Source organism: Patagioenas fasciata, chromosome 13 (genome assembly GCF_037038585.1).
Source record: "Patagioenas fasciata isolate bPatFas1 chromosome 13, bPatFas1.hap1, whole genome shotgun sequence".
NCBI classification, from domain to species: domain Eukaryota; kingdom Metazoa; phylum Chordata; class Aves; order Columbiformes; family Columbidae; genus Patagioenas; species Patagioenas fasciata.
This window is the reverse complement of record NC_092532.1, coordinates 15296811-15321159: the sequence shown is the minus strand read 5'-3', so window position 1 is coordinate 15321159 and position 24349 is coordinate 15296811. Positions and strand designations below refer to the sequence as shown.

At 56.3% G+C, this 24349-nt stretch overlaps 1 protein-coding gene across 5 annotated transcripts; it reads right to left on the bottom strand.

Annotated features, from left to right (window-relative positions):
- Positions 1 to 8228: 8228 nt before the first annotated feature.
- On the bottom strand, positions 8229 to 22946 carry SLC9A5 (solute carrier family 9 member A5). Of its 5 annotated transcripts, none has more exons than XM_071814237.1 (16): positions 22759 to 22946; positions 17112 to 17414; positions 16318 to 16484; positions 15975 to 16053; positions 15313 to 15490; positions 14961 to 15181; positions 14578 to 14780; positions 13587 to 13676; positions 13386 to 13456; positions 12541 to 12670; positions 12278 to 12366; positions 12016 to 12142; positions 11728 to 11898; positions 10976 to 11045; positions 10637 to 10768; positions 8229 to 10337 (listed from the first exon to the last, which is right to left on the bottom strand). In XM_071814237.1, the coding sequence occupies exons 1-16, from the start codon at positions 22889 to 22891 to the stop codon at positions 9871 to 9873; spliced, it is 2631 nt and encodes an 876-aa protein (XP_071670338.1). In that variant the 5' UTR covers positions 22892 to 22946; the 3' UTR covers positions 8229 to 9870. The 5 variants fall into 5 exon arrangements, with proteins under 5 accessions (XP_071670338.1, XP_065704389.1, XP_065704392.1 ...); XM_065848317.2 differs by having other exon boundaries at positions 16318 to 16481; XM_065848320.2 differs by having other exon boundaries at positions 16318 to 16435; positions 22759 to 22943.
- Between the last annotated feature and the right edge of the window lie 1403 nt (positions 22947 to 24349).

Genomic DNA, 24349 nt, shown 5'->3' with positions numbered 1-24349 from the left:
ATCCTTTAGGACAAGCTGCTTGTTTGTCACCCTGGAGTTCAGGCACTGCCTGCCTTTCCTGAGGACAAAGTGCTCTTGGCTTAAAAATTCATCTGTGGTTTCAAGACTGCTGCTTGATAACTCACCACTGTCTCTGGTTAGAGAAGGACAGATTTGCTTTCTCTGAAGAGCAGCATAAAATTGACCCATCTCTTTCCAGATCCCAGATTTAACGGCATAAGACAGTCATCTGTTCACCTTGCCTGCTGGCAGTGATGTTGCATGCTATTTAGTCCCTGCAGCACAGGTTTACCATACTCTCCAAGACAGCACACTCACCTCTGAGCTAGACGTGCCTGCGGGCACCTACACCTGTCCTGCTCCAGCCCATCAGCCACCTCCCCAGCCTCTCTCCCACAGACATGGGAGACATGGAGCACAGGGTCTCACAGCACTGAAAATGTCCTCAGTAACAGCTGCCAGGGCCAGCTCCTCTCTCCTGGTCTGCCTGGCAAAGCAAAGGTTGCAAGGAGAGACAGACAGACACTCCCCCTTCCTGTCTCTCTGCACCACCAGGAGCACCCCCTGTGTGCCCCTGCTCTGTGCCAGGCTCACACCTGAGCAAACCAGCACCCATGAGATACCTGCCCAGCCCATATCAGAAGAAGCAGACACAGCCCTCAGCAGACACCCCAAGCAGGTTCTAAGCACCAACCATTACCAGAAAAAGGGCTGGGACACACTTCTGGGCTGGAAACATATCCCTTCTCTTCCCAAAAGCAACCTATATACAACCATGCCTGGCTAGGAAGTAGACCTACCAGCTATAACCACCCCACTGCAGGGGAGCAGGGACACCCCCCTCTGACTACTGCCTGAAGTCTCTGTCCCACAGGTCCTACCTGGGTGACAGCCAGGGCCCACAGTACATCCTTCACTCTGCTCCAGGAGCTCTGACCCCCAGGCTGCTCTTCCCCAAGTGCACACCCTGCCAAGCCTCCATCCAGCCCCCCCAGCCCCCCACAAACCCCACACTTACAGCCAGCGCTTGCAAAGCCTGCGCCCAGCAGATCCCAGCAGATCTTGCAAACCATTCTCCCATGGCAGAGCTTCTCCAGAGAGAGGGAAAGCTCTCACCTGCCTGCAGTTTGCTCTTCGAGATCACACAGACAGAGAAGCAGCTGGGTTAGCTCAGCACTCACTGGGACAAAGCAATAGCCCCAAGGTGCAGCTCCAGCTGTGGGCATGCAATCAGTGCTTTATACAGCTGTATGGGCGTTCCCTGGGACCAGATCTCATGTTGCCTGCTGTGGCTGGGCTGTGTTACCCACTGAACTTGGGCAGTTCCACTGTGAGTCCTCCAGGTGCTTCTCAAAGTACTCTCAATCCTGCTGGTATTTCCAGCAGGAGAATGGCAGCCTGGTCAGAGCTGAGCGATGGTCTCCCCTGATATAGGAGTGAACTGCTTTGTCCCCCTCCAGCCTTGCCCAGCTGGTAGCAAAGGGGAAAGATCTGGTTCTTTGACCTCAGTCTCAAAAGAGCAGCTCCACAAGGCTCCAGGCAGAGTTTCAAATCACTCTGCAGTGGGCAAACAGCAGTTTGGGGTGAGGGTCTTTACTCCAGGGGAGTCTGGAGTCAGCTCTGCTGACTGCAGATCCAGAGCACAGGACATGATGGGAAAGTTCCTCAGGTGCCCCGGGAAGGGCTGGTTTGACAGGGATGGGAGCAGTCTGCCATGGTATATCTGTAGCTGGCAATCAGTGGAGTGAACCTCAAGGAATGCCTACAGCAAAGATGCCAGGCAGGAACACAGAGCAGGTGTGACACAGGGCACAGCAGGCTCCTGGAGGAGGTGGTGTGATATAGATCATGGTTCCTACACCAGGGACTCTTTTTTCCCAGTGCAGGTTGGGGTGGGCACTTCCTCCCTATGGCACCAGTGCTGGAGAGCACCAGCAGGGAACAGCATGATTTAATCCCACCAGCAGCAATTACAATGTGTCTCCTAAAATGAGACAAGCAGCTTCCTCTTCAGCCAGGCCAGGGCAGAGGGCTCACACCTCCTGTCATCAGTTTCTCTTGCTTTCTTCTCACTCACCCTTCTTCCATCACAGCTGCTATTCTCTTCCTTCTTGCAGAGGAATCCCAGATCAGGACAGGGTAAGGACAGCTACGGAGCAGCCATAGAGTCACAGAATAGTTCGGGTTGGAAGGCACCTTCAAAGCTCATCCAGTGCCACCCCTGTCATGAGCAGGGACATCTTCACCAGATCAGGTTGCTCAGAGCCCCGTCCAGCCTGGCCTGGGATGTCTCCGAGGATGGGGCAACCACCACCTCTCTGGGCAACCATGAGAAAGGACCAGGAGCCTTAGACCTCTCTAGCATTCGTATAGGACCCGTGGTGTCCCCGTGGTTAGGCTGGGACCATGTGTCTCTGAGAGAGCTCAGCAGTAAGTGGGACAGGTGGGTCAAGAGCTGTGGGGCTGACACTCCTGCTGTCCCTGGAACATCCTGAGTGCTCTGCTCTGGAGATTCCTGGAAGTACGGAGAGTTCAGCAGCCCAGTCGGAGCCAGCAGTGCTCAGCCCTCTGAATCCAGGCAGCGACTTCCTCACCACTGCTGCATCCGTACAGCTCCACGTGTGTGTTCTTTGCTGCCTTTTCTTCAAAAATGCTTGGGGTTTGGGTCACACTTTGTCCCTGACAAGGCAGACCCTGCCTGTATTTGCTGCTGTGTGAGGTGAAGGCATCTGAGGAAGAGCGTGAGCTGGAGCCTCACCCAGAGCACTGTCACCCACGGCTGCGTGGCAAGGTGTTCAGGTGTTCCAGCAGGCAGGGACAGGCAGCTGCCTGCACATCACAACCATCGGCAGGGCGGTGGGCAAACGGGAGCAGCTCACCCTGCACACAGCTGCTCCCCTGACACACCGAAAGAGACCTAAAACTATCACATACGTATTATTTTATCCCCCTAAGACTACCCCTTCGTGGCAGCGCGGGGCCCTTGGCGCTGCTCGCCCAGCTCAGCCCCCCGGAAGGGGCCGCCGGAGGCCCCGCTGGGGAGCGCGGCCGCCATCTTGCAGGGGCGAGGTCTCGGCGCGGGGCGACACCTGCCGGCCGCGCTGGGCAGCGGCCTCCCCGCGCACCCCCGTTTCCCCCGCGGTAACGGGGACCCGCGGGGCGGCTCCTCCAGCACCGCCGGCCTCCAGCCCCTGCCAGCTCCGGCCGCTCTTCCAGCCCGTAAGCCCTCGGTGCGTCACCCTCACCGCGGGGGACATGCTCCCCTCGCACCCCAGCCTCCCGAGGCAACAGCCCTTTGGCTCCCCAGGGCCGAGGGGAGCATGGGTGCCCCCCGTTTCTAGCGGTTTTGGGGCAGTTTGGTTTACTTTAGCCAATCGGCACCCCACGTGGAGCTGGATTTGTAGACAAGCACCGCGAGGTAGCTGCTAGGCTTCCGTCACTCTATTGCACTCTGCAATTTCCTGTTTGCTTCAAAAGCTGATTCTGCTAAGGGGAAGAAAAAATCGTCAAACATTTCTAACAATTCTGCCTGTTCCCTTGCAGGAGAAAGCAAAGATCGGACTGAGCCTAGCAGGGGTCAGCCCTGGTGAACCCGTTCCGGCAAACACGAGCTCGTGCTCCTTCACCACCGGCTCCCATCAGCGACGGGGGAAAACATAGTCATAGAAGCGTAGAATAATTTCGGTTGGAAGAGACCCTCAGGATCATCGAGTCCAACCATAACCTAACTCTAGCACTAAACCGTGTCCCTAAGAACCTTGTCTACACACCTTTTAAACCCCTCCAGGGATGGTGACTCCACCACTGCCCCGGGCAGCCTGTGCCAATGCCCGACAGCCCTTTCTGTGAATGATTTTTTCCTAATATCCAATCTAAATCTCCATAGTTCTTTTCTTTTTCTTTTTCTTTTTTTTTTTTTTTCATCTTTCTGGGATCCCTTTGTGAACCTTTTGCCAGCTTTCTCCATAAATAAGCGAGGGTAGGGATGCCTACTGAAAATACAGGGTGTTTCAAAAAGGTGGACCAAATTTCGTGATAGCAACATGTTACGATTACACAGTAATTTACAAACAGTTTAATGAGTTATCAAGTTTTAGTAACCTGCATTAGTGCTCTGTGTTCCCTCCACCTGCTGCACAGACAACGTTGAAATGATAGTTGAATTTGTACACAGCGATTTCAGATTAGGTCCATCTTTTTGAAACACCCTGTTTATGTACCTACACGCCTGTATGTGGTAGAGAATATCCTGGCCCTGCGAGGTGAGGCTTTCTGAGAAAAGAGGCAGGACCCTAAGTGTCCAGGACGAATCTGTAGGGGGTGATTCCTGCATGAATGATGCTTACACGGTGCCAGCACCAGCCATGCCTAGAGGAGGCTCTCGGGCAGCTCATGATTCATCCACAATCAACCACGATTGATCCCGTTGCCTGTGAGAGTCTCAGAACCCCAAAACTGCCAGGGACAGGCACACAGCGAGGCCCCAGGTGCATGCACAGCCCAGAAAGCACAGCCCAGCCTGCCCTCAGCCAGCTGAGGAGCCAAAGCAGAGCTTTAACCAGCTCTCCAACTTCAGCAGCGCGGGCTCATCTGGGTTCTGGGAGGCAAAGCTTGTGCATGTGCATTGCTGCGAGAGAGGAAAGCACAAATACAGCAGAGCTGCCACAGAGTCTGGTTTCCACTGCGCTCCTATGGCTTTTCCAAGCCTCTCGTCTTCATGGGCTGCCCGTAGGCTCGGGGCAACCTGTGTTCTGAGGTATACCAGACCAGCCACCTCCCCAGGGTGCTCTCAGCACCCTCCCTCCCTCTCCAACTGACCCACTGCAGGTTTCATTTACCTTTGGGGCAGCCTGGCTGCGTGGCAGTAGGTGGCAGGCGAAGGTGAGGCAAGAGGATCCCAGCTGGCTTCTTCAGGAATCTTCTCCTTCCCCAGGGCTGTAAGGAACAGCTCTGTCTGGCTGTGGGGAAGATCACAACTCTAGGCTCTGCGGTACTCATAAAATCAAAGCCCCCACCATGTCAGCATCCATCCTGGCTGTTCTGCAAGAGTCCCCGAGAGTGGCAGCCTGGCCACGCAGCTGCGTTTGCTCCTCCAGGCAAAAGTAAAGGAGTATAAACCACAAAGAGGGGGATGGATCACCCCACCCAGCTCCTGCTGACCTATAGATCCCACTGATCTTGTCTGTCCTCAGTCTGTCCACACTGCAGCTTGTACTCTCATACAGCCAGGGTGTGAGGAAAGCCTCCTGGCCAGCCCTGCAGTCTGGTGGGTGGCACAGCCACTGGAGAGGGTCCCCAGCTCTGCAGGGAGCCTGGGGATGTTCACTGTCGGCAGCTGGTGGGGAGACACAGGTGAGCGGAGAGGCTGGCTCCACACACGCCGGAGGGGTGCAGCGCGATGCACAAAGGCTCTCCCATCCTGGCCGCTCTGCCCTGGAATACAGCATGGGAACTGCTGCCCAGCTCAAATCTGTTCCTCATTATCCGCCCCAGCTGCCGACTGATCCCAGCTCTGTCACCACTCGCCGCGTGGCCCCGGCCGGCTCGTATCCCGTCAGCCGAGCCACTTCTACACAACTTCACCAGGCAGTGCAGCAGGCAGAGTGGGGCCAGGGTTTGCATCCACCCCTTCGGAGGTAATGCCAGAGTGAAAATTAATAGTTTCCTCCACCAACAGGCAGAGGAGGCTTCCAGTGAAAGCAGGGATGGCTGCTTCATGTGCAAAGAGTGGGAAGGCAAACACAGCAGGATTCAGGAGAGGTGTTCAGTCTGATCATATCCAGGTGAGATGGACACCTGGACAGATGGACAGGGGCAGGAAGGAGCAAAGAACAGACTGAGGTGTTTCCAAAATGTGTGTACCAGATATGATTGGACTGAACATCTCTCCTAGATTTTCCTGCATTTGCCTTCCCACTGTTCTTTGTGAAAATGTGTGGCCAAAGCTTCTGCCATGCTTTGTGCTTGCTGAGACCAAGTGGGAGGTGAGAAGCTGGGCTCCCTTTCACTAGCTTCCCAGCATTTGTGCCTGTATAGGCCATTGTGAAAACATCACATCAGGGTGTCAGAAGTGCTCCAGAAACAGAACAGAATGAAAAATCACACAAGGTTGCCTGTGAGTCAACAGTACTCTTGCTGCAATGGAGAACGTGAAGCTGGCAGGTTTAAGGAAATTATTATTTTTTTTGACTTGGTACCTCTGAGACACAGCTGGGTACTAGCTCCAATCTGGGCCCCCCCAGAACAAGGTATATACATATAGGTGTACATACATAGGTATCAGAGAGAACCAGCTTTAGGAAGACAAGGCAAACAGGGGAGCTACCTGCAAGGGGACACAGAGAAACCAGAACCCAATCCTTCTCAGAGACACACCTGGAAGGACAAGAGGCAACAGCAACAAGCTGCACCAGGGCACATTCTTGCTGGCCATAAGGAGAAAATCATTCTGTGCAAGAGAGGTGCACCTGTGGTGCAATTCTGCGACAGAGAGATGGTGACACCTCCATTGTTGGGGACTTTTCAAGCCCAACTAGACTGAGCTACCTGCTGTAGCTTTGCCACCAAGCCCTGCATGGAACCAGGCTTGGATCGCAGACCTCCTGAGCCTAAAATTTACCTGATGCTCCCACAAGCATTGTGCAGTGACAAGGTGATGATTTTAAGATGATTCTGCTGCTTAGCTGACTTGCGAGATGGCCAACACCAATCCACCGCCCACAGCTTGGCTCTCTCATCCGGCTGATGCCCCTGTTACCAGAGCTGCTTTACATCTCCTGCTGACTTCACAAGTTTTGGTACCACAGACAAACTGGAGCTGAGTATTGGAGAAAGTAAATCACTGTGGAAAAAATGTGCAGATTTAATGGCAGGCTCTAAGGAGAAGCCTGCGTGCAAAATGACGGGTCTGCAATAGCAAGGCAGCTCCGGGATGGGGTTGCTTATAATAACAGTCAGAGGGCTGTATGTTCTGGGTTACAGCTCCTTTGGTTATACTTTACTCAGTCCTGGAGAAGCAGAAGTTTGGGCACATATGTTCGTGGTTTGGCCTGGTTCTTGTGTTTTTCCACTGAAGCAGTGCAGTATTTTTAGGCTGAAAGAGACAGTTCTGTGCTATGCTGGAAGGATCGGAGCAGTCCTGTGCAGGAAGGACACTACCTGCTATCTCTCTCTGTAAAAGGAAATACAGAAAGTGGAGAATAAAAACTGATAAAACCCTGTGGGGAAAGGTGTAGTAAGAGCCACCATCCCTGATCACACTGTGGCTGGGGTTGAGGATGGGAAGAGGGGGCTCCAAGCTGCTGTCTGGTGGCATGGAGAGCCTGCACATGCGTTAGCTGCTGGGCTCAGATGTCTGTGTGAGACAGGAGCAACCAGCCCCACTAGTTCCCAAAACTGAGATGTCTACTTTTCCTCCTCTGAGGACCTGAATGCTGCAAACCCAGCTCTTCCAGGAAGACGACCTGGCCCACACAACCTGGTGCGCTGCCAAGGCGATCGCGTTCTGCAGGAAACACTGGCACGGAGGTCCGGCACGCAGAGCACAGCTCGGCCAGCATCACTGCTCGGTGGGATGGGAGGCAGATGGGAAACGTCGGGAGGAGCAACAACTTCCAGAGGATCCAGTGCAAAGCCCTCGGTGCGAGGAGCTGTATAGGGAGCCTGCCAAAAAGGACCTGGGGGTGACGGTAGATGCCAAGTTGAATACAAGCCAAACATTGATCTTGTGAATTAAGTGAACCACATTTACTCTTATTTAGGAGAGGCAGAGCCAGCAGACTGAGGGTAGAGCAAAGCCAGCACACGGTGGTGCAGGGTTCCTGTGATCCAGAATAGCCCGAAACAGACCCATTTGAACTATAATTTTGGCAAAAAGAGAGGAAGCTTGGACCTGGGAAGATTTGGGCTCCCAGCACCCTGCTGCAGTGCAGGCAGCCACGACACCGGGCAGCAAGAGCCGGGTTGCCTGCTCGCTGCTCCCCGAGGCACGGCCTGCCAACGGCGGCAGGCAAGCTTCTCTTTGGAAAGACTGTCATATTTTCCGCAAACATTATCAAAACTAGGAAATCCAGTTAGGCACAGTGAGTCTGTAAGGGGGGCTGTGGCCTTGGGTGGAGAAGAGCAGAGAAGCACAAGGACATGGTGCTTGCAAGGGAGAACCCAACCAGGAGCTGCAGGAATCAGGACGTGCAGAGGTTCCCAAACAGCAGAGAGACCAGCCCATGACGCCTGCTCCAAATCTGTTTATTGAACATTACAAAATACTCTGCATATATTTTCACATTAAAACAATATTCTTGCAAATAAGATATTAAGTCTTGAGTCATTTGTTGTGCCCATGGCTACAGAAAACACTGACCCAGCTAGAGATTTAGTATGGCCCAATATCAGAAATCAAAATCAGAATAAGGCATACCAGAAATGCAAAACTATAGAAAAACCTTTTAAAAACCTCATGCTTATCTGGTGGGACAGGTACAGAGCAGAAAGGTCTTCAATGAGCCCTGCTGACTATACCAGGGGTACCACCAGGTTGCTTGCCCTATGTTGGGCTCTGTCACCCCATGCATCTCCATGTCCCCTTGACACCTGCCATCTCAGCATGCCCACATAGCTGGAACAGGCAGTTATTTACCTGCTTTGGGGCATTAACAGCCCAAATCCCCGTTCTTCCCTAAAAGGTGCATCCCCAACCCTCCTGTGTTGCCAGTGCTCAGCTGCTGTGCTGAGCTTTCACATGCTGAGTAGTTCCTGGGGAGCAGTTCTTGGCCCTTGGGCTCACACCAGGAATAATTCCCTGTGTGGGCCATTGCCACCAGGTCCCACCACCTTCTTAGGAGGGACCAGGGGTGGCTGGGAGACAGGTGATGGGGACAGACCTTTGAAGGTGCACTCAGCTCTCACCCATCACCCCTTTTCCTGGTGTACATTCATACCTGCTGCTGGCTCCACTCCTCCCACCATGACAAGCCCTCCCAGCTGATGGGCCCCAGGCAACTGGAGGGACTGGGATGTGGGCAGGATAAATGCCAAGAATGCTGTGCAGGGCAGCTGCCTCCTAACAAAACCAGAAAGCTGAACACCGCAACTATTGGGAACACATCCAGACAATAGGTGTGAGGCTGGCACAGCACGTTGGCTGCTAGAAGAGTCCCTGTGCGTACAGGTTCACTAGTCCGGCTCCTGGTGGAGCCAAACCCCAGGAGCGCTGCTCCCAGTCCTGAGAAGGTCATGGCCTTGCATCTGCGGTACCTCTATAACCTGGAGAACGTAGAGCTGCCATGGTGAGGAGCCCATCTCTGCCCTCCTGGCTGAGCTCCATGCATGCTGTGAGGAACCAGCACTGTGGCCACCTTGAAGTCAATGGCTCAGTCACTGGACGTGGATGGGCTCTCGTGCACTGGCCACTGCTCGCAGCCCTCTCCCCAGGGGTCTCCTACTCACAGCCAGGCTGGAGATCAGCTCATTCTCATGCATCCGTGAGCAGCCAGGAGCCAGCACGTGTGCACCTCAGGGCAGCACAGCCATGATGGGATTGAGTCCAGTCCCTGGGAAGAACATCTCTGGCCTCCCAGCTGCAGAGATGTGTAGGGACCAGAAAGAAAAAATGAGGTTTGGGGTCTGTGCCTCCCTAGGTGGGCAGGGGCTGGTACTTGCTGTTGCAGCCAAAAGCCCAATTATCAAGCAGTTTTGCATCAGTGTATGGGCAAAGTCCACCTTGGAGTGCAGCTCCTGGAGGAGTACTGGGTTCTCCTGCTGCTCCTAGAGGTTATGGAGACACACACAAGCTTTGCATCGCAAGACAGCAGAGGAGTCAGCGGGTCACAGCCCGTCTGCAGCCCCCAGTCCCTTCCCCATCCACAGGCTGCCTCAGAGGTGGCTCGCTCTGTTGAACATCAGCCACCTGGGCTCCGTGGTGGGCACCATCCTGCCCTGCTCCTCCGTGGCCATCAAAGGCTGCAGCTCCTGCTGCTCAGCACCATCAGGGCTGCTGTCACTCTGCGACCGGCCGCTCTTAGAGATGTGGCTGGGGAACTGGAAGCAGGAGCTCTGCTCTGACATGGCTTGGTTCGCAGACTGGGGTTGCTCTTCCAGCACAGGGCAGGCAAATCTCCTGTGCTGAGATCCACTCTCAATGCCTGGAGGGGAAGCGATGCTCTCCAGGGAGGAGATGCTTTGGTTCCACGCCTTCTGCATATCCACTGGCACGATTTTGGTGGTCTCCGAGGAGACATAAACAGCCAGATCAGCCTGGTCTCCTTTCCACGGCAGCTCCTTCTCTGCCAAGGTGGGTGATGGCGGGATGATGCAGGGGCTGGGGCAGACATCCAGGCTGCCTGGGGGCGCAGAAAGAGAGACAGTGGGAGGGATCTTGCACAGCTCTTGCTCTCTCCCTGGGCCCTGCAAACACTGCAGAACCAACCACCATCGCATGGCCAGCTGGCCCAGGGATGCAGAGGCACCGGGAAGCTCAGGGACGCTCCGCCATGCCTCCAGAGCCACACAGAAGAGTGACTATCTCATACATGCTCTGCTGACTATGGTATTGCCCAGACCAAGTCAGTTTTGGTCCCCAGGTGGAGGAAGGATGAGCTGCCCACTGCCAGCTTGGTGGCACAACAGCACCAGTGCCTACCAGGAGTTGTCTTTCCCTGAAGAACCTCATCAGTGGCTCGAGCGATGAATACGATCCCTTCGTCATCCTCTCTCTCCGTCTCTGAGCTATCACTCTCCTCCTCCTCTGAGCTGACCATCACCAGGACAGGAGCTAAGTCAGATGAAGGGAGTTGGTTTGGAGGATGTGGCACATGGTGGAGGAAGGACTGCACCCACCAGAGAAGGACTTGTTGCTGGTGCAACCCTGGGTGCTGTTGTGCCACCAAGCTGGCAGTGCGCAGGCATAGCGGGTTGCTCCATCCCAGCCCACAAGGTCCCCTTGCCAGGACCTGCAAACCTCACCTGCCATTGGTCTTACCCGCCTCCTGCCAGGGGACATTTCTGTGTGTCTTCCCATTGGGAGTGTCGCTGGTCAGAGAGATGTTCTTCTGTGAAGGAAGAGGGACTGGCTGGGACCTGCCCCATGCAAACCCACAATCCCAACCCAGGTGACCATTGTAAATCAGGGTAACCCCAGGGCCACAGATTCCCACCCCAGTGAGATGGCAGCTGGCAGTCAGTGGTTCCCAGTCCTTAGATGCTGGGTCTTTGAGGCCCTACAACAAACTGCTCAGCTGCAATGGCTTCAAAAGCCTCCAAATGAGAGAAGACACCCAAGACTAAATTTAAGATGCAGTGTCACACTTTTGAACCTGGATCTGCACCAACATTCAGGCTACTTCATACTGAGCACTCTTGGAAAACAAAAATGGAGCTCCTCCATGGCTTGAGACTGCTTTGGCCAGGGAGGAGCGGCCCCACAGCAGTGCTGACGTGGTGGGGACGCATGGACACATGACACCCACGTGCTCATGTGGAGCATACGCAGGACTGAGATTGAGATGAGATGAGATGAGATGAGATGAGATGAGATGAGATGAGATGAGATGAGATGAGATGAGATGAGATGAGATGAGATGAGATGAGATATGAGCCGCTCTCCCTGCTGGCTTTGGAGCTGCCAATGCCCTGCAGCACCTCACCTCCACCCCAAAGGATCTCACTGTCTGCATCCTGGGAGAGGCCAAATCTCAGAGCTAGGAAGGGAGCAGGAGGTTGGGGAGCACTTGCCTTTTTCCTGCCCTTTTCTTTCAGCCTGGCCTTGCTCTTGGAGGAACAGACATTGTGCTTTGTGGACTTGAAGGTCTCCAGCCGCCTCTTCATGTTCTGACGGAAGATTTCTTTATCTTGGCGCTCTTGTTTATCTGGAGAGATGAAGTGACGGCTGTAGCTGGCCTTGTACTGGCCGAGGGAGAGGCAAAGAGACACAGGGTGAGCAGCTAGCCCTACAGAGCGTCCTCCATCCCTGCTCCTCTTACAAGTGGGGTCAGCCGCACGACACGGCCAGGGAGCGCTCACCCGCCGGCGGGGCTTGTAGAGGCTCCCTCGCAGCACATGGTGCATGGCAGCGTCCTCCTTGTCCCGGCGACTCCGCACCGTGTCAATCACCTGCAGGTCCAGGCAGGCACCGCTCCCGCTCTCCCTCCTGCAGGGAGATGGAGATGCTGGGCTCCATGCCTGCATCCCTCCAGCCCTGGTACAAGATACCCCTCAGGGAAGAGGGCAGCTGTGAGGGTCCAGTGAGGTCTGCCCAGGGACTCAGAGCGATGCTGCTACTCACAGGAGGTTTGTGACTGATGACTCTGACATGGATGTGCGGCTGGGCATGGAGGGCAGTGCCAGTTTGGCAGCTGAGAGCACGTGGCCACCCTGGGAGGTGGGAGAACAAGGCTGGCATTGGGGCAGGAAGGACCCAGCTGGGCTGGGGGGTCCCCACTGCCTGGCCAGAGGGTACATGTGTGGTCATACAGGGGGGTATGGCCACCCCACACGAGCCAACTCATCGGGACCATCCTGCCACCCAGCCCCACCACGTGCCCCAACCTGGTCAACAAAGCTGATAGCATCACGGATGTTCAGCTTGTAGTAAACATCCCAGATCTCATCCCGCAGCCTGTAGGCAGATTTCCGCATCAGGAGCTGGCTCAGGTACTTTTTGTCGAACTGTTCCCACCTGCCATGACGTGAAGACACAGGCAGTTTAATTCCCATGGGGTATCACAGCCAGGGACCCCCTGCCCACGCAAGGTTGCGAGTGTCCAAGCATGGCAAAAGCAGGCTGGGCATGCAGGACCTGGCTGTGCCCAGGGACACACTGCCAGGGAGAGCCAGCAGGGAGGGGACACGCGGACCCTTTGTTCCCACCCAAGAGGAAGCCAGAGACCAGCGGGTCTGTGGGAGGCAATGGAAGCGGGATGGGGGCGGCTGCCCCGCTGGAATGTTTTGCCTCCAGGAAACAGGCTTTTCCCATCCTTTTCCTGTCACTGTCCTGCAGATAAACACTGCCCAGGCTTTCGCAGGGCTGTTCCTTCCTCAGTGCCCAGCACAGCTCCATCCATGGGGAGGCACAGGGCCATCACCACCACCACAGACACCCCATGGCCCCCCAGCAGCTCTGGCGTGGGCAAGCAATGCCAGTTCTCACAGCAGCCCCAACCACACCTGCCCAACCTCTCTCTGGGATGCTTTTGGGACCTCAGTCTGCTGCACAACAGCAGGCAGAAAGTCCCTTTCCAGATCGACTGATGGACAGACATAAACCCTTCCTGGTTCTGCTGCCCTGCCTAGAGCAGGGGTGTCCTCCAGCAGGGACCCTGCGATGTCCCCATGACTGGCACATGTCCCCACCCACCTGATGGCTGGCAAATGATGCTGGGTAAGATACTCACTTGTCCCGCCAGTAATGGTAGCCGTGGTGTCCCACAATGTCCTCCACCGCTGCCAGGATGTGGTCAAAGGCCTTGAGCAAGGAGAAGAGGGTGAGAGCGGTGGCAAGACTGCGGGTTCCCCAGAGGTGCTGAGGCCATGCGTCGCCCTTGCCCAGCCCTGGCAGTGCAGGGAGCTGGGACATCCCCGGTGCCAGCACCTACGTGCTCATGCAGCTCCTCGTTCAGCGTGGGCTTGTGGTGGTCACTGCGCTTCACCTTCAGCCATGTCACCAGGGGTTTGATGGTGAGGCCCTGGAATGGCAGGAGAAGGCAAAGGGAAAGACTGGGAGGGCGAGAGGGTACATGGCTGGGGCACAGGGAGCAGAAGCAGCATGAAGTGACCAGGGACAGCAGCTGTGCCAGCCATGTGTGACCCTACCAACCCAACCCCCTGTGCCTGGGACCTGCGCAATGGTCCTGTGTCACATCAGGCAGAGACCATTTTGTGCCCCCTCAATCCCCCTTCCTCTAGGCTTGTGTCCATCTGCTGTGCACTCCCCTTCCCGAGGAGGAGCCCGAGAGCCGGGGGCCATCATCACTCTCTAGAACTATCTGAAAGGAGGTTGGAGCATGGAAAGTGTTGGCCTATTCTCCCAAGTAACATGTGATAGGACGAGATAAAATGGCCCCAAGTTGTGCCAGGGCACTTTTAGATTGGATATTAGGAAAAATTTCTTCATTGAAAGGCTTGTCAGGCGTTGGACCAGGCTGCCTGGGGCAGTGGTGGAGGCACCATGCCTGGATGGGTTTAAAAGACACAGAGATGAGGTTCTTAGGGACATGGTTTAGTGCCAGTGTTGGGTTAACAGTTGAACTCAATGATCCTGAGGGTCCCTTCAAACCAAAATGATCCTACGATTCTATCAAAAGCTTTGTAAAGAGAACAGCCTGGCCAGGCACACACAGGTGCTGCTCTTGGAGCCCGTGCCAGAACAAGAGGCCAATGGGCAAACAACGTGGGCCACTGCCCCACCATCGTGACAGTCACCACAGCGGTGCTACACATCAGCTTGGTGACAGATAGGGTGCCAGGAGGCATCGAGGACCAAAGGTAATTTGAAAAGAGGTTACTTGCCCCAAGCACCCGTCTGGACCCCAGGCCAGCTCTGGGGAAGAGGGCAGCACTGGAGGAGGTCATGGTGCCCATCCTCACCTGCACAATGACAGTGAAGAACACCACCACGATGGTTGTTGCCACAAAGTAGTCCTTGGCTTTCACCTTCGCCCTGTCCAGCAGGATGACCAGAGCAAAGGCCACGGCCCCGCGGAGGCCACCGTATGACATGACCACCTGGTCAATCCTGTCCAGAGGGATGAGGCGGAAGCGGTTGAGCACACAGGTCTGGAGGACAACACCTAGGGAAGAAGGAGAAGGCCTGGGATGCTGGCAGAGCCCTGCCTGCTCCTGGAGATGGGGCAAAACCCCAGCCAGGAGCTATGGCTGGCCTCACGCCTCAGCCTTTCTTGGAGGATACCACTTTTTGGCACGAAAGGGGCTGCGTGCTATCAGCCACAAGCACAGCAGGGCAAACTGACCCACAGCTCTGAAGAGCAGGATAAAGAACAGGGTGCCCAGCACCAGTGCTGTGTCCCATGCCCACTTGGAGGTGTCCACAGCTGAGATGCCCAGAAACATGAAGATGATGGTCTCTGAGCTGCTCGCCAGTGTCTTCATGGTGTACTTGACTGTAGTGCGGGATTTCTGGGAGATGTTGGCTTCCACGTATTTCTTGCAGCAGATCCCACAGAAGGTGACTCTGCAGAGAGGCAGAAGAAGCTGGCATGACCCTACAGTGGGAGGAGGAGTCGGTCTGCTCACTGCCTCCTGCTACTCAGCACTGCACCCCTAATTTCCAGGACCCCCCCCAGGGGACACCCCATTACTCACGCAAGGATGGAGGAGAGTGAGACCATCTCGGCAGCAAGGTACGCGACGTAGGCCAGGAGGAAGACGAAGAGCGGCTCGATGATGCGCACACGCTTGGTGAACCGCGTGATCAAGGCGAGGAGGAAGGCAAAGAGCAGCCCCACAGCCGTGCCCCCCAGGCTCACCAGAAAGAAGGAGGCTGGTGGTGGGAGAAAACTCATAGAATCATAGAATCACAGAATAGTTTGGGTTGAAGGGACCTTCAAAGCTCATCCAGTGCCACCCCTGCCATGAGCAGGGACATCTTCACCAGCTCAGGTTGCTCAGAGCCCCATCCAGCCTGGCCTGGGATGTCTCCAGGGATGGGGCATCCACCACCTCTTTGGGCAAATTGCTCCTGTGTTTCACCACCCTCATTGTAAAAAATTTTTCCTCATGTCCAGCCTCATTTGCACCATAAGCAAGTGAACCCAGCTCCTCTGGCCCGTGGCCATACCACACTGGGTTGGGCAAGCCTTGTGTTCCCACCCAGGTCCCCACCAAAGCATCCCATGATGATGGCTGGCATGTGACAACCGGGATGGAGATGAAAGAGCTGTGGTGCTCAGTGCCCACTCCACAGAACCCGTGCTTGCCCCCCACACTTTTCCAGAGGAAGAGGAGCTGGCAGGGCACATACTCACCTACCCCCTTCACGTAGTCCGTGGCATGGATGCGTGCTGGGCCCAGCTCCACAAAAGAGTTGAAGACCTTGTACAGCACCTGCAGGCAAGGCAGATCCCTTGGGGAAGGCAGGGTACTGCCCTGCCTTGAGGGGGAGAGCACCTGCAGGCAGGATGGACCCTGCAGAAGAGGCATCACCTGACCCAAATCTGCCAGGTGACACAGCTTATGTTGGCAGGCAAAGTCCCCCAGGACCAGGAGAAAGAAAAGACCAAGAGAGTATGGCATGGGTCTGTCCACAGCTTGGGGATGTCACCCCCCCAAGTCGTGCGTCACATTAGGGTCCCCCAAACTCTAACTCACCACAGTGACAGCATCATTCAGGAGAGACTCGCCAAACACGATGATGAAGAGGGTCTCATTTACATGGACCTCTTCAAAAACGGCCAGCACTGCCACAGGGTCCACAGCTGAGATGAGGCTGCCGAAGAGCAGGAAATCCATCAGCCCAGCTTCAATGCCTGGATCTGCTAGGACAGAAGGACCATGCTCAGGTGGACCACCTGCCCCAGAGCCCCAGTCACCAGGCCAAAACAAGCCTGTCCCTCATCTGCTCCCAACTTGGGAGTGCAGCGGGCTGAGCCCAGGGGTGCTCCCAGACCTCCCAGGTCCCCCAGGTAACACGGGGCTCAGCACACCCTTGCTGCAGCATGAGCGGAGCAGGACTTGGATGTCCCTCTTTGGCACCCAGATATATCGCTGTCCCTCTGGCAGGTGTGCACTGAAGGAGGCTCAGCAGCTCCATCTCAGGTCCAGGTATCAAGCAGTTCCTCAGGGCTCAGGAGAGCTCAAAACACAGCCCAGGCCAGCCAGGGCCAGTGGCTCCAGCCAAGGACAGGGAACGCAGCATTGAGCCAGCCAAGCTAGCCAAGGTCAGCCACAAAAATAGCAAAGACATGAGTCAGCCCAGTGCCAAGCAGGGTCCATTTATCCCACATGCTTGATGGTCCTGCCAGAACACCAGGACCCCTCTCCTGCTATAATTCCTGGGAATCCATAGCAGGGTCAGGCAGCAGGCTCTGAACTTGGGGGTGCTTTGCACCTCCGACCCATCTTTTTGGGGATGTGGCCCAAGATGGGCAGCCCTGTGCACCCACCCATGAGCCCAGCTTGGTGCAGCCCCCAGAGCGCAGCACCGGTGGTGAAGGAGTTCCAGAGCGTGCCCACCACCGCGTAGGTGAGGATGGCACCGATGTTGTCGAAGAACAGCCGGCTGGGCATGAAGTAGCCTGAGTCTAGGACGATGGGGGGCAGAAGGAAGAGGAAGAACATGTTGGGCTCCAGCTGGTACTCGGCTTTCTTTGCCACGGCCAACACGATGCCCCCCAGGCCAAGCCCCAGCAGGATGAGGAGGCAGCTCTCTGGGACGATGGATGTCACCTTCCTTGACAGGTGGAAAACTAGAAGGAAAAGAAGAACGCAATCCTCAGCCAATTGATCATATGGACAGAGCATCTCAGACCCAGAGGCTCCATGGAAAGGTTGGCTGATGCACGACGGACCCTGGGATGGACAGGGGAGAACCTAAGACTGCTTTGTGGCCATGTATGCCCAGAAGACATTCCAGCTAGCTCCCAGGTCAGGATTTCAGTCCCCAACTTTTTGGGATCTCCCTCTCCTCTCCAGCCACTGTCTACCAAGCCAAACAGCAGCACATTTTGGTTTTTATGGCCTCTGGTATCTGTGCTTAAAAGAAAAAAGACAGCCAGCGAGTATATTCACAGTGTTACAAGCAATGCCAGATGCTATTCAAGCGAAGGCATCCTGGTTCACCAGGACATGTTACCCCCACTCAGAGATGAGGATGCTCAGCCCTGGCAATGAGGTGACCTTGTTCGCAGCCATCTGAGGAAGCAGATGGAGCAGCACGTTGTGGGAATGGCAGGATGTGCAGTTCCAGCTAAATAGCCTTGGACAGGTTATACAGCAGTATGTTTTTTATGAGTGTAAGGAGTGATAGCCCAGGCCGGTGAGAACGATATCTCAGGTTGGAAAACCACCCCCATATGAATGACGTGTGAATGTTGGACCTGGGCGTGTGAATGAGTGGGTCGGAATGCTGCCCACAAGATATGCATGCGAATGTGACTGAAAACTGTCACAACATGAGTGTGGTGTGTTTGGGATAACATTTTTTCAAAAAACACCCTATCTAACCTCTTGGTCCAGCCCTGTATCTGTAAACCTATAAACTGAGAACTGTTAACAAAAATCAGCTCAGCCTGGCTCAGCTCTGCCTAGCTGTGCTCTCGCTGCTAACAAGAACTCTGTGTGCATCTCTGTCTGCGTCTGTATGCGTCGCTCCTCGTCGCACGCAGCGTGCAAACCACTGCAGCACAGGCCAGTCAGCCGCTCTGTGCCAGAGCACAACATTCCTCAGCACCAGCTAACCCACCGGCATGCAAAAACCAGGTGCACGGGAGCTGCAGATTTAGAGATGCTTTGAATAATCTGTTTGCTCCATGCAAGGTTTGGACCAAATATTAAACTGCTATGGAACACGATATATCTTTTTAAAGCAAGCAGTGTAAGCCCTGGTATTCATCCATCAGCAATGTGACAGGGAGCATGCAGCTCAGGCACAAGCCAGCAGGATGTCACACCAGCCAGCATAGGGGACTTGCTCCTCCAGACAGCCTTGTCCCCAAGGCTAGGGCATCTTGTGTAATCTCAAATTATTCCAGCTTCCAGGTGGGCAACCCCCCCATCCCTGCAGATTTCTCATCCCTAGTGTAAGGTGCTGTGTGTCTGCCACTCCCCTAAGGGCAGTGCTTGGGGAAAGGCTGTTGAGGGTCATAGCAGTTTTGCCCCCTCATCGTTGAGTTACACCACTGCTTATGACATCCAGCCCAGCTCTGTAGCATGACTTGGCCACCAGACAAAGAAACCTCCTCCTGGGGAGTGGGTTCCTCCAGGCACTTCCAGAGCCACCTCTGTCCTTGAGCAGGTACAAGGGACACCAGGGCAGCCTCTCAGCCATCACTTGGCTGCAAGCTCAGCCCTGCTGCCAACCCAAAACCCAATCCCTAAAGCCCTTTAGCTGGATTAAAGGTGCCCATTGCTTGTGCCAAGTCACCCCATCAGAAAGAAAGCCGTGCTGTGGCCACATGTCAGCCCTAGGTCACTTGGTTTCTTCCCTCCTTAGGAACCCCCATGGAGAGACCATAAGCTCTGCCTAGCCCAGAGTCCTGTTTCCAGTGGCAAAGACCTGGACAGGAGCCCAGGACCAGATTTCAGTAGGTTTCCATGTCTTTATGCCCTTGTCATTCTCCTCTGAACCTGTCCCAGTCCTGCTCTGTCCCTTCTAGGATAGGTCTCAGTGTCCCTGAGATGCGGATATCCTGGCAACTGAGGTCATGGCCTCCCGATATTTTCCCTTTCTCCTTTCCTGACACCTCTTAGCTGATGTACTTTCCTTCACTGCAGATGGGCACTGAAACAGAGGAGAAAATTTAATGTCAAAGATCTGGCTGCTAACTAGAGACAACGTCTTTGAGCCCGCTACTGAACATGCAGGCTAAGGGCCACTTATTTCTCTCATTGAGACCTCCACAGCAACCTGTGCTACTCCTTGGCATGGTAAGCCCTGTCCATGCCATTCTCCAGCACCGCTCCCCTGCCATAACACACCAGGAACACTGCCGCAGCCAGCACGGGCAGCGCAATCTGCAGCTCCATCACCAACGTCCTCAAGGGGAAAGAGCTGCAGGGCACCTGGGGCCAAAGCTTTGCCATCACTTTGCAGCCAAGCACCCTGGCCGCAGAGCCCGGAGCATCCCCCTCATGCACAGCTGCCTTGAGCATCCCCCTCATCCCCAGCTGCCTCCGCTCACTGCCAGCGCTGCCGCTCAGCCATGGAGGCAGTGGCGACATGGACACTACAGCTGTTCAAGCAAAGGCTGAGCTTCAGCCCGGACGAATTCCTGCTAAATGACTGCACACGCCATGGCAGAGCCCTGTTCACCCCACGCGAGCCCAGGGAAAGCAGCACCAGTGGGTGAACGGCGCTCGCTCAGTGCCTGAAGCACGCTGTGAAACCACTTTCCACCCACAGGAAGAAAGCTCTGAAGTTTTCAAGTAGGGAACGAGGCGTCCAACCCATTTTCTGCACACTCAGGAGCATTGCCAAGATCCCAGCTCCCCACTCCGTCAACCCATCTGCACTCCCCGTGCTGCAGAGATCTGCCCTGGCTTGGCAGGAGAGACCTGGGAGAGCCCACAGAGATGCTATGGGGGCACGGGGACATGGCTCCTACCTCCATTGTTCTGTCCCTTGAGCCAAAAACTTGGGCAAAGGAGGGAGCAGCATCAATGGGAAAGACCCTGCTTGTCCAAAAATCCCCTGGCTGCGGGGGGATGCTGCCACCCTCCGCAGCAAATGACAGCACACGAGCTCCTCTGTGCTGCAGGGAGCAGGCAGCGGGGACAGGCAGAATGAGCTCTAATTTTACATGCACTAATCAAGGATTTCAGCATTAAAGGTTCCCACAGCAACAGTAACTTAGCCACATGTGAATTAACTTCAGAGCCATAATCCATGCTCAGGCATCCATAATGTGGGATTTGCCATTGGGAAGACTCAAAGCCAAAAGCTGCTCCGCTTCTCCAGTGCTTGGGAAATGGTGAAAGACCTGAACCAAGACACAAGCAGCTGGGGACAGAGGTGACGGTGCCACAAGCAATGGGGTCAATGGAGCATGTGCTGCAAGGAGAGAGGGTTGCGACCCACGGTGATACTGCTGGGTGGAAAAACATCTGTCTGCCAGCAAACCTCTGCCCACGGGGCAGCTGTGGGTGAGAAGCAGGTTTGGGTCCTTCATTTCCTTCTTCCTCACATCACGTTCAAGCAGATCCGTGCTCCAACCAAGTACAGAAAAGGCAGCAAAGCCCGGGTGATGCCTCACTGCGCAGGAAGGCAACACCCAAGGCCAGTTTTTCCCCTCCCCGGGCGTTTGCTGGCTCGGGGCACCACGGCATCGTGACCGCCTCCGAGAACAGAGCCTGCAGTGTCATTTCCCCATCTCCCAGGCATGGGGCCGCTTCCTCCCCTGCAGTCACAGGGCTGCGAGCTGGCAGCCCAGCGCCGCAACCACAACGGTTTCTCTGCGCCAGCCTACGCCTGATGTCCACAGCCGGCACAGCCTCCTCTGCTCCCCGACATCCTCTGCCCCCAGCTCCAGCTCCTCTGTGGGCTCCCCTGTGCCCTGGGGACCCCACTGCTGTGGTGCTGCCTGCAGACCTGCTTCCAGGTCTGGGTGTTGCTTGCAGCTCCAGGCTTCGAATATCCATCGGACTTACCAGATGTGCCGAGCCAGGCAGCGCAGAGCTACCAACCATCGAGGCTGTGCCTCCCAGATGGAGAGGGAGAGTGGCCATCAACTCGCCTCAGGCCTGGAAGACGTGATGGGGCTAGGGGCTTAGGGAATGACCCCAGCTCAGGCCCCCATGCCCCTGCTGGGACTGCTGGGGCAAAGGTGAGGGGACAAGGGAAGCACATCAAGGAAAAAGCACCCCGAGAGCAGCTCCAGAGGAATGTTTGAGAGAAGAAAATAACAGCCAGGGAAAGAAATCATCTCTCTGATCTTCTGCAGGTAGGAGAGACGTGCTCAGCAGCTGGAGGTGGCACAGCTGCAGACACAGGGTTGTATTTTTAGGCTCATGACACCCTTTAGTTAATTCCTTGTAATGCTTTAGGTCTCCCTTGCAGAAGACAAAGAAGGAGAGAAGCACAAGGTCCACGGCAGTGGTTTTGATGATGCTTGGGAGAGGCGGAGGCCAGCTGGCAGTCACAGCTGTAGTTGTCCCCCATGTCCCTAGGGCTGCTGCTGGCCCTGGCTGCTCAGAGACTCCCCAGCCTAACTCTGAACCCACATTTCTTGAGCTGGCTCCAAACACAGAGGGAGCTCACACCCCTGTCAGGGGGCCCGTGCCCCCATCAGGGCCCCAAGGGAGGAAACCTGCCTCAAGGTCACAGCTTTGTCCCCTGCACCCAGCACAGCAGGCAGAGGCACTGTGGGGGACCAGCCCTATGGGGCCCTGCTTGGCACCCACACACAGTACCCCAGGTACCAGTGGGGGGCACAGCCCTGCGGCAGCTCACTCGCATCCTCCTTGCACCTTCCCACGCAGCCTCTTGCGGCGGAGCCTCCCCCCAGCTGCGTGGTCCTGTGCTGGGGAGCACGAGGATCTGGAATGACCCACTGGAGGGGTCCACAGGGATGGATCTGTCCCCACACTGCTGGGGACACACCTTGCCCAACACTGGCATCACCAACCCCTTCCCAGGGCTGAGGGGGTCAAATGGCTTCCAGCCCTGCTGATGGTGGGTGCTGTGCCAGCTGCTGGGGCACGGGACATCCTGTCGGGCATCTCTGCTCAGCTCCTCGTCTCCTGAACCCTCCCTCCTCTGCACCCATCGGTCCATCACTTGCAGGGAAAACAGGCTCTGGGCTCCCACATTGTCCCTCGGGCTGTACCTTCACCTTGTCACCACTCATCATCCCACGGAAGAGAATGCAGGATGTGGTGTGGGGTCGTGCCAGGCCACCGCAGCCCAGCTGACAATGTTGACCAGCCAGGCTCTGGCCATTTGACCCCCTGACCCATGTCGTGGCATGCAGTGGCACCCCTCGCCCCAGACACCCCCGTGCCCACCGGGGATGCCGCATCCCATTCTGCCTGCCCCGGGGGTGTGCGCAGCTGCTCCCGGAGCCCCGGAGGACCGGAGGAGGGGGGTACACTCACCGATCTTGGCCAGGCTGGCCACCAGGATCCAGGCGGCCACCAGGCAGGGCGCCTGCACCTCCCGCCACTGCCACCGCAGCAGCTCGGCCCCGGCCGGGGCGGCGGGCCCGGGGGAGGCCGCCGGGGGCTGCATGGCCGGGGGCTGCACGGCCCCGCGCCGCTCCCCGCAGCTCCGCCGCTCCCGGCGCCGCCGGCGTCACGCGCACGTGGGACCGCGCCGGGGCCGCCCCCCCGCCCCACGACACGGGCTCCGCCCGCCGCTCCCCGCCCCGGCTCCTCCCCCCGCCCCGGTACTGCCCCGCGGCCCCTGCACCTGCCCCGGGGCGCGGCACCGCCCTGCTCCCCCCATGCATCCCCCCCACTCCAGCTCACCTGAACCCTGGTGCCCCCTGCCCGCCCGTGATCTCTCTTGAGTTCCTCACCCTGCCTCAGGTCTCTTGCACCCACCAGATTCCCAATTTCCACACCTCACCTAATCCCCGCCCCCTCCAGCCCAACCCCCTCCTGCTGCCAGCTGAGAGCACTGATCTGTCCCCAGCCTCCCCTCTGCCCCATGGCTCCTGCGTCCCCCTAACACTTCCAGTCACTCTCAGGAAGACACCCCCAATACCCCTAAGAGCTCCTACTTGCTCACAGCCTCCACTGACCCTGCTGTAGGAGGCGCCCCATCTCCTATATACCATCCCTGTGTCCCTCAGATCCAGGGTCCCCCCATCCTGGGTGGGCAGTGAAGGATGCTCTGACACCCCAAGGAGTGGGGATGCCACCTGCCAGGGGGCAGGAAGGGATGCTGGCAGAGTTCTTCATGAAGAACCAGCTCTGAGCTGTGTCTGTGTGTCCCTGGAGCCAGGACAGAAGAACATCTTGGCTGGGCTGAACCCTTTGGCTGATACTGCCTATGGCATGGGCACACTTGGACATCAAGTGCCAGGCAGAGTGCACTGGAATGAGTTCCAGGACACCTCCCTGGCAGCCGCAGTGGCATCACCTCTTCACATCTCTCTGACCCAGCACAAATGTGCAGCACTTTCCAGCAGAACAAAACAGCTGGGAAAAGCAGTCACTGCTGCCACCCCCTGCCAGCCGGATCCTGCCAGGAAAGGCAGCACAGGAACGGCCTCGCAAGTGCTGAAGCTGAGGAGAAACTGCCTCCCACTCCCCTTTTAACTTGTCAAATATACGATTAAATCTTCCCTTTGCTTTGCCTCCCCCAGGCTGGTCATGCCCTGCCACCCTGACCTCTTGGACCCGGCCTATGCTGCTTCTTGGGCATCTCTGCTGAGCACCCCACAGTCCACTCACGCCTCGCTGCTACTGGGAGCCCGGGTTGGAGCCAGAGGTGAGGGGAAGGCTCCCTGCCCTATGCTCCATTGTGTTGGGCCACCATCACTGCCCAGGTAATCAGTCAGAAAGAAAGTAAAATTCCCTTTGCGAAATCTTTGCCTTGCTGGGCTGTGCTCAGTGTGCCCAGTGGTGCTTCATGCTGAGTCCAAGAGTGATGAGACCTTCCTGTGTTCCCAGTCCCATCCCTGGTGCAGCTGTGATCTGGGCTGTGTCCTGCTGGGGGGTCCCAGCTCTCCTTTGGGTGCTC